Source organism: Pecten maximus, chromosome 3 (genome assembly GCF_902652985.1).
Source record: "Pecten maximus chromosome 3, xPecMax1.1, whole genome shotgun sequence".
NCBI classification, from domain to species: Eukaryota; Metazoa; Mollusca; class Bivalvia; order Pectinida; family Pectinidae; genus Pecten; species Pecten maximus.
In genome coordinates this window covers 28748859-28762606 of record NC_047017.1, presented here as the reverse complement: position 1 = coordinate 28762606, position 13748 = coordinate 28748859, and the positions used below count along the sequence as shown (strand labels likewise).

General features: G+C 40.9%; 1 protein-coding gene across 2 annotated transcripts in view; it reads right to left on the bottom strand.

Annotated features, from left to right (window-relative positions):
* The window catches only part of LOC117323830 (sodium/potassium/calcium exchanger 4-like), a 90570-nt gene that overhangs the window by 39215 nt on the left and 37607 nt on the right, over positions 1 to 13748 (bottom strand). For both annotated transcript variants that reach the window (XM_033879306.1, XM_033879305.1), the window contains exon 2: positions 11841 to 12066. In XM_033879306.1, coding sequence (XP_033735197.1) covers positions 11841 to 12063 — 223 coding nt within the window. In that variant the 5' untranslated portion in view covers positions 12064 to 12066. The remainder of the gene's footprint in view (positions 1 to 11840; positions 12067 to 13748) is intronic.

The window sequence follows — 13748 nt, the reverse complement described above, 5'->3', positions numbered from 1 at the left end:
TTACTGCCATGAATGAAAGATGTTTCGCACAAAGAAGGATTGCGTCGTCTTAACCTTCCGTCGGTATTATATAGGCCTAAGAGGGGAGATTGAAAGTTTTGAAATCTTGAGGGGAGGCTACAATTCAACAGCAGGAGAAGGACTTCTGTCGATAAAACAAGATAAAAGGACACAAGGACATTCATTCAGCCTAGCTAAATCAAGAAGCAGACTGGATGTGAAGAAATATTTATTTACTCAACGAAATGTTGGCAACTCGAAGTCCTTACTTAAGAATCTGATTCGATCACCAAATATTAGTAACTTTTGAAACCGGTTTGGTTGGGGAAGTGGTTAAAGGAGATTCAAGACAACACTGGAGTAACGTCACAAAAAACAACAATAAGCAAACAAACAAACATCAAAAACTAAAGAAATTTTAACTTTTATACCATTTGTGTTTGGACTATGATCTGAATAAGGTAGCTAGGGCCTACGTTCAGAATCAAGTATGTTTAACTAAGTCAAATTAAAAAAAAATAATAATAATAACAAAGAGTTAGTAAACCTTCAATGAAACCAAACTGTTTCGAAAGAAAAAAAATATATTCCCAAGAAATTTTGTAAAATTCGACATAAGATGTTATAATGCGCATTGAATCAGTGAGCGGTTCCAGCAAACATCAGTACACAATCTACACGGTGCTCGAAGGGAGTTACGTTTCCTGTGTAGGAGCTTTAACGCTAGAGTAGAAATCGCCCTCTTTACTCTGGTGTAGCGTGTCATTAGGGTAATCACGCCTTGTTCCGAACCCTTCACTTCCAAGGTTGATTAAGACAAATGTCAGATTGCGATGATTGGGAGATATACATCCCTGTGAGACAAAGCTAAGATGAATCTGTACACAAGGAACCATTTACGTTTACTGTCTAAAGCGGGAAGTTAAAGGAGGCATCCGTATTGATCTTTGTTATCCCCATCTGACCAAATGAGATGACCACAACCTAGAACTACTCATTATCACACTCCTTGACTGCCGTAAATGTCGTGTCGCTGATGACAATGGACTTAACCCGGACTTATGTAAATACTGCCAGCGTCACATTGTGTTCATTTAGGCGCCAGTATGCAGAATCAAGGACGTCATCACACATCTCTGATGGTCTCATCACAAGACGAAAGAGTCACACCAAATACCACTAACAAGTCATGAGGCTTCTTATTGTCCACAAATCCCTGAGGTTATTGTCTTTTCTCTAGCTTAATGACTCTACCTTGGTAAAATTGGTAAAAGTTTGTACAATAGAAACATTAGTGGATAACATCTTTACATATGAGTTTAGTTACAGGGGATAGGGAAGTAGAAGAGCGCATCTTATGTAGGTATGTGGGATAGGTAAATTCTACCTGAGGGTGTACAATTTCCCTTTCCCAAATACCTAACATATGATGGACTATTTTTTCCCCACAACTTTTTCGTGAAATGCATAGGAAAATCGAACAACTTATTTAATCCATAAAGAAATTTTATATTTCTTCTCATTACATTTTTTTTGTCGAAATTACAGACAGGTTAACATAATATATGTCAACGGCAAGGCCCATAATTAACCATGATACATACTAACAATTGATGATCAAGTTACTTCTGTTTGCTATTTAGACCCTTTAATGGTGCTCGAAGCTGAAGGTACCCTCTAGGACGAAACAGTGATGACGCTTAAAGGATAAACCATATCCAAGTCTATCATGGTGCAGCCTTTTCATTATAGGGTATTAACTGTATCCATAACAAAATCACATGTAAACGTGTTACTCACTTATATCGCTCATTATAACCATTTGATGAAACAAATAGCTTAAAGCTAACAACTAAAATTTAGTGTGTGTTTAACTTCGTTTGAAAGTTTTAAGGAACACCCGGCCCCTAAAGGGAAAGATTACAGCAACCACAACTAATTAATGATGATGCAATCACAAGCCTATTTATCATCATGCGCGTTCTATATTCAAAAATGAAGAGATAATTAATCAATAGTTCTCCTACAGGAAGTTTTCAGGAGCCTGATATTATCGTTGGGATTACTGAGGCCCATCTTGATTCCTAGTGAGGTATACGTGACGGACATTCGGCAGGAGCTGGGTTCGTGTGTGGGAGTTGAGAGTATTGGGAAATATCATCCAACGCCATTCATTATTCAATTTATCGTTACACTCATCCGTAGTAGACCCGATATGGAACACAGAATAGGTCTGGGCAATATACATGTAGCGAACTTCGCAAGCGCACACCCAATTCTCTCAATACACCACTTCACGCAGATTAAAATAATATCATCCCTTTACAGTTAAGATTGGGGATGGTCTGGTCAATGATTGAACAAAAGAACGCGCACTCATGCATGTACCCACACATGTCATAAGCCAACATTCTGCAATTTGATGTGTGAATGTTTAGTAGTATGCATAGACGTCGGGAGTAAGTGTCTTTATCTACAAATAACTACAATCTATCAAATATTGACTTTCAGAGAGAAAAAAAGGAGGGGGGGGGGGGGGGGGGGGGGGGGGGGGGGGGGGGGGGCAAATGCAAGTGCATCAGAAAATCATGGTGTTAAGACAACGTCATACGCCAACGCCATACCGGCGAGGTATATGCGGCACGAATTATGAGAGACTCATAGGAATGAGTAAACGATATCTGTAATCATTGCATTGAAGACTTATATCAACTCCAGGTTTCTCAATCTTCCTTGAACATAATGGTAACTTGATTGACATACACCGCAAATAATTTACCGGTGCCCGAGAGGAAAATGATCGTGGTATCATCATATTGATATACATATCATAATAATAAATACAAACATAGACTTCTGTTGATCTATTATCGGCGACGTCTCTTCCTAGGTGATCAAAAGTTTCATGTTAACAGATTTAAGGTTACTTGTACTTGGTAGAATTGGATATTTTATTCCACTTTTTGGGTGTCACCGACCCCGACTTTTGCGCTTCGAGCTGTCTCTCTATGTTTAACAGATGATAGGGTCGTGAAATAAGCACACGCCGCATTAAAGCGTTAAAGGACGTCGATCCTACAAATAACGGAAGTCATCTTGGCAGTCGTTGATATAGCTGGGTATTTATGGGTGTATCGTACGTATGGTTTAGGATTTAAAACGATAAAACGGATATTCACTCAAAGTGCTTTTAAATGAACTGGTTTTTTAATCGCACGGAAAGCATTTATCAATGACAGCGTTAAGGGTACCAAGGGAACAGGGTGTCTACAGGCCAGTCTCATCCCTGACACGGGCTGTATGGTCTACGGGAGGATAACACCCATATACCTACAATAGAATCAGAACAAAACTCCATTACTTAAACTATTGTCTCCTGGGGTAACAAGTAGTTACGTCTTGTGTACAATGGAAAAAAGGTCTGGTACCTACCACTATTTCCTACCGTATTCAACAGATATGGAACACTGGATAGCAAATCTTAGGTGTGTTCAAAATGTACTGGTACCTACATTTCAGCTCGATAACCAGAGTATTTGTCAGGGTGCATGATTTGTTTAAGTATGTATGCAATAAATGACCCACCAACAGTAAAAGCCTTCAATGGCTGTTCTTTACATCCCTGAACGTTCTTTATCGTTAATAAGGGTTCCTACAGTCTTTACAATTAATTAGGCTTCGTACCTTTTAACCGTTAATTGGGTTTCGTACCTTTTAACCGTTAATTGGGTTTCGTACCTTTTAACCGTTAATTGGGTTTCGTACCTTTTAACCGTTAATTAGGCTTCGTACCTTTTAACCGTTAATTGGGTTTCGTACCTTTTAACCGTTAATTGGGTTTCGTACCTTTTAACCGTTAATTAGGCTTCGTACCTTTTAACCGTTAATTGGGTTTCGTACCTTTTAACCGTTAATTGGGTTTCGTACCTTTTAACCGTTAATTGGGCTTCGTACCTTTTTACCATTAATTGGGTTTCGTACCTTTTTACCGTTAATTGGGGTTCGTGCATTCTTTACCATTAGTTGAGGTTCATAATTCATTACCGTTAATTGAGCTTCGTACATGCTTTACCTTTAATTGGGTTTCGAACCGTTTTACCATTAATTGAGGTTCGTATGTTCTTTACTGTTACTTGGGCTTCGTGCATTCTTTACCATAAATTTGGGTTCGTATTCTAGAGAAAACCCTATTTTAACCCAATAATTAGTATATCGTAACGTATGCAGATAGGGGAACATTATACCAGACATCATGGCACTAATACACGATAAGGAAACCCTTTTTACACGTTGTCCATGGATTGTAAGATTGAAAACTACCGTTAATTCAATTTCAACAGCATTTAGTGACTTTGCATATGTCAAGTGGATTGAACATCAGGTTAAGCTCTAGAAAGTCTTTTCCAAATTATTACTATCAAATTTAATATTTACACGTATTCTCCTTCAGTTGTAATCCACTATCGAATACCGCTGATGGCAGTGATAATAAAAATGATACATATCCAACCAGTTTCTTAAAAAATATAAAGTTCTTTTTGCTGAATCGGATATTTGCCTTAACATGGATATATCAAAATATCGAATTTTCCATTTCTAGATAGTAGTATCAATCTTCCTCAGTTGACAGTGTTAATGTGTCGAGTGCTTTGAAAGACAAATGCAGGTTGAGTTAATTGTTTATGGTCGACATAATTTTATTTTTGGAAAAGTTTATTTCCTTGTGCAATAATAACCAGACGTCTACATCGTCGTATGTGCTGTCATATGCCTGGCGGTTCCATTGTCATCATATCGGTTCTTTTTATTTGTATTTTTTTAAAGAATGTATCATTACCTTGATTTGACCTAAATTCACACAGCGGGTGTCGACAAGAAGCAAAAGACGCTTATTCTTCTGGACCAGCTGGTCGTATTCTACTGGTATTTTGTACAGTGATAACCACGTTATTTTCATTGTCCACAGTTTGCCCTCCCTGTATATCAGTGTCGAATAAGAATCACGATTTCGTATTTCGTATTCTCTAGTTGGTTTAAGGCATCAGTACTAAACCTATTTATTAACAAACAATGTAAAATATTGTTTCTGTTATCATCAACAAAAATATATTATACCACTCATCTTCCGCCGGGCAACATAAAAATTCGGAAACATTACATCTCTCTAAGTTAAGGGTCCTTTCTAAGGTTTCAAACACCAAGTGTATGGTTGTGTATCTAGGAAAAGAACGGATGGCGTTATACAGAAAGATAAATATGGACTATTACATTGTATACCTGTCTGAATGTGCCCTATAATAGGCAATTCCTCTTCCATTCCTGACTCTGTAATAGTGTATGATTTTACTAGTCAGCAAAACATATAGTTACAAAACGATACATGGGCTAACAAAACTATACCCCTTGCATGCTCGTCCACAATATATACCTCGGTGGCTGGTGTTTACGATATCCCTTCATCGTAATAATCCATCGCAGCCAATCATGATCAAATACAATATCCTAATATGGTCATCCACTAGAGCATATAGGTCACATCTTCTCTGTAGCCGGTAAAACGTTGTTCATCGAATTCGCTTGCCTGCACAACTTCTAAAAGTCCCGGTATATAATGTTCCTACAATGGACATGCCCATCAAAGGAAGGAAGCTGCACTAGTTAAAAGACAACCTGTAGTCTGGATAGTGACTAATTGCAGACGGAACCGGGTAAAATGACTACCAGCAAACTGACTCATGCATAGTTCCAACAGAGTGACTAATAGCAGACTGACTCACCAACCAGGTAAAGTGACTGCTACCAGATTGACTCATACAGAGTGACTCATCACCAGTCCAGGTAGAGTGATTACTACCAGATTGACTCATCGACAGTCCAGGTAGAGTGACTACTACCAGATTGACTCATCAACAGTCCAGGTAGAGTGATTACTACCAGATTGACTCATCAACAGTCCAGGTAGAGTGACTACTACCAGATTGACTCATCAACAGACCAGGTAGAGTGACTACTACCAGATTGACTCATCAACAGTCCAGGTAGAGTGATTACTACCAGATTGACTCATCAACAGTCCAGGTAGAGTGACTACTACCAGATTGACTCATCAACAGTCCAGGTAGAGTGACTACTACCAGATTGACTCATCAACAGTCCAGGTAGAGTGATTACTACCAGACTGACTAATCAACAGTCCAGGTAGAGTGACTACTACCAGATTGACTCATCAACAGTCCAGGTAGAGTGACTACTACCAGATTGACTCATCAACAGTCCAGGTAGAGTGATTACTACCAGACTGACTAATCAACAGTCCAGGTAGAGTGACTACTACCAGATTGACTCATCAACAGTCTAGGTAGAGTGACTACTACCAGATTGACTCATCAACAGTCCAGGTAGAGTGATTACTACCAGATTGACTAATCAACAGTCCAGGTAGAGTGATTACTACCAGATTGACTCATCAACAGTCCAGGTAGAGTGACTACTACCAGATTGACTCATCAACAGTCCAGGTAGAGTGACTACTCCCGATTGACTCATCAACAGTCCAGGTAGAGTGACTACTCCCGATTGACTCATCAACAGTCCAGGTAGAGTGACTACTACCAGATTGACTAATCAACAGTCCAGGTAGAGTGCCTACTACCAGATTGACTAATCAACAGTCCAGGTAGAGTGACTACTACCAGATTGACTAATCAACAGTCCAGGTAGAGTGACTACTACCAGATTGACTAATCAACAGTCCAGGTAGAGTGACTACTCCCGATTGACTCATCAACAGTCCAGGTAGAGTGATTACTACCAGATTGACTCATCAACAGTCCAGGTAGAGTGACTACTACCAGATTGACTCATCAACAGACCAGGTAGAGTGACTACTACCAGATTGACTAATCAACAGTCCAGGTAGAGTGATTACTACCAGATTGACTCATCAACAGTCAAGGTAGAGTGACTACTACCAGATTGACTCATCAACAGTCCAGGTAGAGTGACTACTACCAGATTGACTCATCACCAGTCCAGGTAGAGTGATTACTACCAGATTGACTCATCAACAGTCAAGGTAGAGTGACTACTACCAGATTGACTCATCAACAGTCCAGGTAGAGTGACTACTACCAGATTGACTCATCAACAGACCAGGTAGAGTGATTACTACCAGATTGACTCATCAACAGTCCAGGTAGAGTGCCTACTACCAGATTGACTCATCACCAGTCCAGGTAGAGTGACTACTACCAGATTGACTCATCAACAGTCCAGGTAGAGTGACTACTACCAGATTGACTCATCAACAGTCCAGGTAGAGTGACTACTACCAGATTGACTCATCAACAGTCCAGGTAGAGTGACTACTACCAGATTGACTCATCAACAGTCCAGGTAGAGTGACTACTACCAGATTGACTCATCAACAGTCCAGGTAGAGTGACTACTACCAGATTGACTCATAAAGAGTGGATCATCAACAGTCCAAGTAAAGTGACTACTTACAGAGTGACTCATCCATTGTTCGGGTAAAGTCACTACTACCAGATTGACTCATACAGACTGACTCATCCACAGTCCAGATAAAGTGAGTGCTATCAGATTGACTCGTCAATACCTCGAGTAGAGTTACTACTAGCACATGTACAATGACCCACCCATAACAACGTTACCCGGGTATTGGTTTAGCTAACACATCAGGGCCATTTATGTGTTGCGGCGTCTGGATAAAACATTTATTATCATTGTCATATGGTTTCTTTGACTAATCTTTGATATGTGAGACGCGTGGATCTAAACATAGTATAACGTGACTATAGAGACCAAGGGTGTCCAGACAGCATTGTAATACCGAGACCTGCCCACGTAATGGACAAGACAGGTTCTTTTGATAAATTAGATATCTTTTTTTTTCTAGTTTATTCGCTTGCAACACTTTTACTTTCTCATGAAATTGGCCCCCGCAATAGTTTGGCTATAGCTTGTCCGTCCCCTGGGAGCTATTGTGGAACAGATTAGGTGTAATGGCTGTGATCTGACCAGCTCATTGTACTGGACATTTCCATCAATCAAATCGATTGCATATGTATGAGATGGCGACGGCTGTGAATGATTGGCCAAGGAAAACCCTACGGAGTTGATAGATAGCAAGTCACCGATGCAAAATTATTATGTAAAGTGGGCATGGGGAAGGAGATCGGGTCAAACATAGGAAGGGGAAATAAACAACTAAAATGGTACTATGGTAAACCTCCAGGTTATAGAGCTGTGACGAGTTGGCCAGTGTCTGTGTGTATGTGTCCATGTGTAAGTGTGGTGATGTGACGAGTTGGCCAGTGTCTGTGTGTATGTGTCCATGTGTAAGTGTGGTGATGTGACGAGTTGGTCAGTATCTGTGTGTATTTGGTAGGAGTGGTTGTGACGAGTTGGTCAGTGTCTGTGTGTATTTGGTAGGAGTGGTTGTGACGAGTTGGTCAGTGTCTGTGTGTATTTGGTAGGAGTGGTTGTGACGAGTTGGTCAGTGTCTGTGTGTATTTGGTAGGAGTGGCTGTGACGAGTTGGTCAGTGTCTGTGTGTATTTGGTAGGGTAGCAGACCACAGTAGGATAGGCTGGCAAAAGATGATTTTTTGTTAAGCAAGTTACGTATTACTATCTTTCAAACTAACAGCGTTCTACATAGTATATCTTATCCTATATGGATCGAGTATACATCTTATCCTATATGGATCGAGTATACTCGTTGTAGTCTTTCCCGTTCGCTTGGTGTTTTAATCTGATTTGGATTCTAGTAATGTCCCTATGGTGGTACAATTAAGAACTGTTTCTGTAGCTGACAGGTCTGAACATCACGCGCATACTAACCCCCCTTCCCGTCTTCTACATCACAGCTCGTGTAGAGCACGTGTACAGTTGGGAGCTCAACAGAACTATACAATGCCAGGACGTGACATAATTTCTGATAATGTCACGCGACATTTCTGTACGTAACACTTGGGGTCTTCTTAATTATCAACCAGGGTATTAAACTAAAGCATAATCTAGCTCAAAATCGATGAAATGAACATCAACAAAGAAATGTATTTACACAGAGATGCCAGTCTACTTTCAAGATTGAAATACCCGAAACAACATATATACCAACAAGAGGACCAATGGGCCTGTGTCGCTCACCTGGTTCTACAGTAATTTTGAAGTTGATCTTGGTCATCTTTGCAGATACTACCGCTGATGACCATTTTATTGAAATATCAGAGAAGGCTAGGTTTATTCGTGTTCATAAATTTTCTAGTCCTTCATGTCAGCATACTATTGGTCTAATATTAGGTCTCTGAGTCTCTTGGCTATCACGAAATCACCGTTTAAAGACTTATTTGACCCTTGTGACCTTGGATGTAGGTCAAGGTCATTAATTTGAACAAACTTAGAAGTCCTTCACTCCAACATGCCACAAGCTACTTTTAAAGTCCCTTTGTATCTTGGTTATTGAGAAGCTGTTTAAAGATTTTAGCCTATTTCACCCATATGTGACCTTGAATGTAAGTCAAGATAATTCACTTGAACAAACTTAGTGGCCCTTCACCCTATACCTACACTATTGTGTTTTACTAACAACAGGGCATAGCACCCGGTCACACAATACTGACAATAGGGCTCAGCACCCGGTCACACCATACTGACAACAGATAAACAAGTTGTTATTCCCAAAATACTGAACATTAAGCAGCGAAAATTGTTTGGTGTCCTGTCAAGGGAGTGTACTGTTATGGGAGTGTACTGTTATGGGAGTGTACTGTTATGGGGGTGTACTGTCATGGGAGTGTACTGTAATGGGAGTGTACTGTTATGGGAGTGTACTGTCATGGGAGTGTACTGTTATGGGAGTGTACTGTCATGGGAGTGTACTGTAATGGGAGTGTACTGTTATGGGAGTGTACTGTCATGGGAGTGTACTGTTATGGGAGTGTACTTTTATTGGAGTGTACTGTAATGGGAGTGTACTGTTATGGGAGTGTACTGTCATGGGAGTGTACTGTAATGGGAGTGTACTGTCAAGGGAGTGTACTGTAATGGGAGTGTACTGTCATGGGAGTGTACTGTTATGGGAGTGTACTGTCATGGGAGTGTACTGTAATGGGAGTGTACTGTTATGGGAGTGTACTGTTATGGGAGTGTACTGTCATGGGAGTCTACTGTTATGGGAGTGTACTGTTATGGGAGTGTACTGTTATGGGAGTGTACTGTCATGGGAGTGTACTGTTATGGGAGTGTACTGTTATGGGAGTGTACTGTGGTGGGAGTGTACTGTCAAGGGAGTGTACTGTTATGGGAGTGTACTGTAATGGGAATGTATTGTTATGGGAGTGTACTGTAATGGGAGTGTACTGTTATGGGAGTGTACTGTTATGGGAGTGTACTGTTATGGGAGTGTACTGTAATGGGAGTGTATTGTTATGGGAGTGTACTGTCATGGGAGTGTACTGTTATGGGAGTGTACTGTTATGGGAGTGTACTGTTATGTGAGTGTACTGTCAAGAGAGTGTTGTGTCGTGGGAGTTTACTGTCGTGGGTGTGTCTTGGAAGTGTACTGTCGTGAGAGAGTACTAACGTTGGAGTAACTGTTGTGAGACAGTTTTGTTGTACTTTTTGTTGCTATGCAGGTACGCGTAGCTATAGTACTAATATAATTAAGGTATTTACTGCTCATCAGATTAAGCAGAACAATGACCGTTTAATCGGTACCAGTCCTTTCCTTTACCAATTTATACTGAACTACGCAGTATTTTTTATTTTATTTTATTTTTTTTTTTTTTTTCTTTCTTTTTAATGTTTGGTTTGATGTTACATCCTGTTATAGCCATCTGAGGTCGGCATCCACGCATGACGGGAACGATGGCGGACGCACCACAAAATGTCTAATCTGGACATGGTAGTGAGACACACCACTGGTCACCCAGTCCTTACCGCAAACTGTATAGAAGAGAGCAGTTACGACGTTTATCAAGGAGATAAAAAAAGGAAAGGGAGAAAAGATAAGATCACTAATAGCCTCTTACGGAAATCTGTTACCATAAACTACAGGTTGGCCTTGCCAATGTTTCAGGAAAACATTCGCAAGGCTGGTGTTATGGCAGTCACGCAGGGCCATAATAAGCCATTATTCAAGCTCAGTAACACCATCGAACGGCATTCGGATGTCGTTACTCCGGCTGTTCCACCGACAAACTAGTTGGAAGAAAAAAATTCTGAAAGCAGTCCGGTGTTCCAGTCACAGCCTCGGGCAGTCAGACATTTACAGAAAACTGTGTGGCTAACGGTGACGACGGAAGGGTCAGTGGGTACTGTCATATTATATGATATGGAGGTCGGGGACAAAAACGTGCGGGAATCACTAAACCAATTTCCAAGCCTGGCAATCTTCTACGTTTTACTATTTGGGATCTATCATAATTTTGTACATTAACATACTTAATGATAACTAATACTAATCAAACATGATGAACTATTACAAAGAAAAAAATATATATAACATCATTAAGATTGGTGATGGTACTTGTTGGTGTACAGGTGACTGATGGTACTTACCTGGCAATGTACAGGTGACTGGTGGTTCTTACCTGGCAGTGTACAGGTGAGTGATGGTACTTACCTGGCAGTGTACAGGTGACTGGTGGTACTTACCTGACGGTGTACAGTTGACTGATGGTACTTACCTGGCGGTGCACAGGTGACTGATGGTACTTACCTGGTGGTGTACAGGTGACTGATGGTACTTACCTGACGGTGTACAGGTGATTGATGGTACTTACCTGGCGGTGTACAGGTGACTGATGGTACTTACCTGGCGGTGTACAGATAACTTTGCTCTCCTCCACCACTGTGATATTATGGACGATGTTGCTAATATTAGTTGCGTTGGTAACAGCGGACATTATAGTTGTTGTTAGGTGGTTCATGGCGGCCGATATTGTAATGTATTCACTCGTTACCATGGGGACGGAATCATCTTTGGACTTGTCTGTTGTGTCTACCGAAAGGCCTCCATAGGATACATTGGTTGTCATGATCTAAAGACACAGAATAAAACGTATGTGTTATATAGACGATCAGATATTGGTGATACAATTGGCAGTGGTGAGGTCACGGAAAAGAAACAAAAACACTACCGAAAACAAAATACCGATACGTACAATATATCTCTATTCGCAATCATGACATTTAACCTCTCTCTAAGCCCTAACCTCACGGACATGACTTCTAACGTACCTCTCTTGGCCCTTACCTCACGGACATGACTTCTAACGTACAAATTGTACCTCTCTTTGCCCTAGCCTCACGTACATGACTTCTAATGTACCTCTATCCTGGCCCTAACCTCGCGGACATGACTTCTAATGTACCTCTCTCTTGGCCCTAACCTCGCGGACATGACTTCTAACGTACCTCTCTCCTAGCCCTAACCTCGCGGACATGACTTCTAACGTACCTCTCTCTAAGCCCTAACCTCGCGGACATGACTTCTAACGTACCTCTCTTGGCCCTTACCTCACGTACACGACTTCTTACCTACCTTTCCCTTGGCCCTAACCTTACGGACATGACTTCTAACGTACCTCTCTCTTGGCCCTAACCTTACGGACATGACTTCTAACGTACCTCTCTCTTGGCCCTAACCTCACGGACACGACTTCTAACGTACCTCTCTCTTGGCCCTAACCTCACGGACACGACTTCTTACCTACCTCTCCCTTGGCCCTAACCTCACGGACACGACTTCTAACGTACCTCTCTCTTGGCCCTAACCTCACGGACACGACTTCTAACCTACCTCTCTCTTGGCCCTAACCTCACGGACACGACTTCTTACGTACCTCTCTCCTGGCCCTAACCTCACGGACACGACTTCTTACGTACCTCTCTTGGCCCTAACCTCACGGACACGACTTCTTACGTACCTCTCTCCTGGCCCTAACCTCACGGACACGACTTCTTACGTACCTCTCTCTTGGCCCTAACCTCACGGACGTGACTTCTAACGTACCTCTCTCTTGGCCCTAACCCTACGGACACGACTTCTAACGTACCTCTCCCTTGGCCCTTACCCTACGGACATGACGTCTTACCTACCGCTCTCTTGGCCCTAACCCTACGGACATAATTAAAATGGTAATGATTGTCAGTAGGACGTCAAACAATACCAAACATCACTGACTGAATGAAGATATATTCATATTGCAGTTGTTATATTCCTTATTCGGAATATACCGTACCTGCTATTTTTATCTGTAAAAGATGCTTTTCACTTGTGTGAAATTATATTTTGCTCACCCATTACAATTTTGTTGAAAAAAGGAACAAACAAAACAAACAAACAAACAAACAAACAAACAAAAAACAAAAAAACACAATCAAACAAAACAAAAAAATATTCATGACATTTAAGGCCATATAGACTTAATACTTTGATTAAATCACCAGGAACGTGACAGGAAACAGAAACATCTGCCTAAAAAACATAAACGGATAGTGTAAAATGTATGCAGTTACTATATTCATTTGCAATTGTTATTGGTTCATCTTTGCGGACCAAAATCATCTATAACAGTATAGCAATTTCCAAATCAACAATGCTTATTGACCACATTACGAATGACATACAGACGTTAGATAGTTTACATTGACAGGGCGCCGCCGCCATCTTTGTTCTTCCTTTTCTTTTGTTTTGGAGGTGATGTGAGATTTTTGTTCC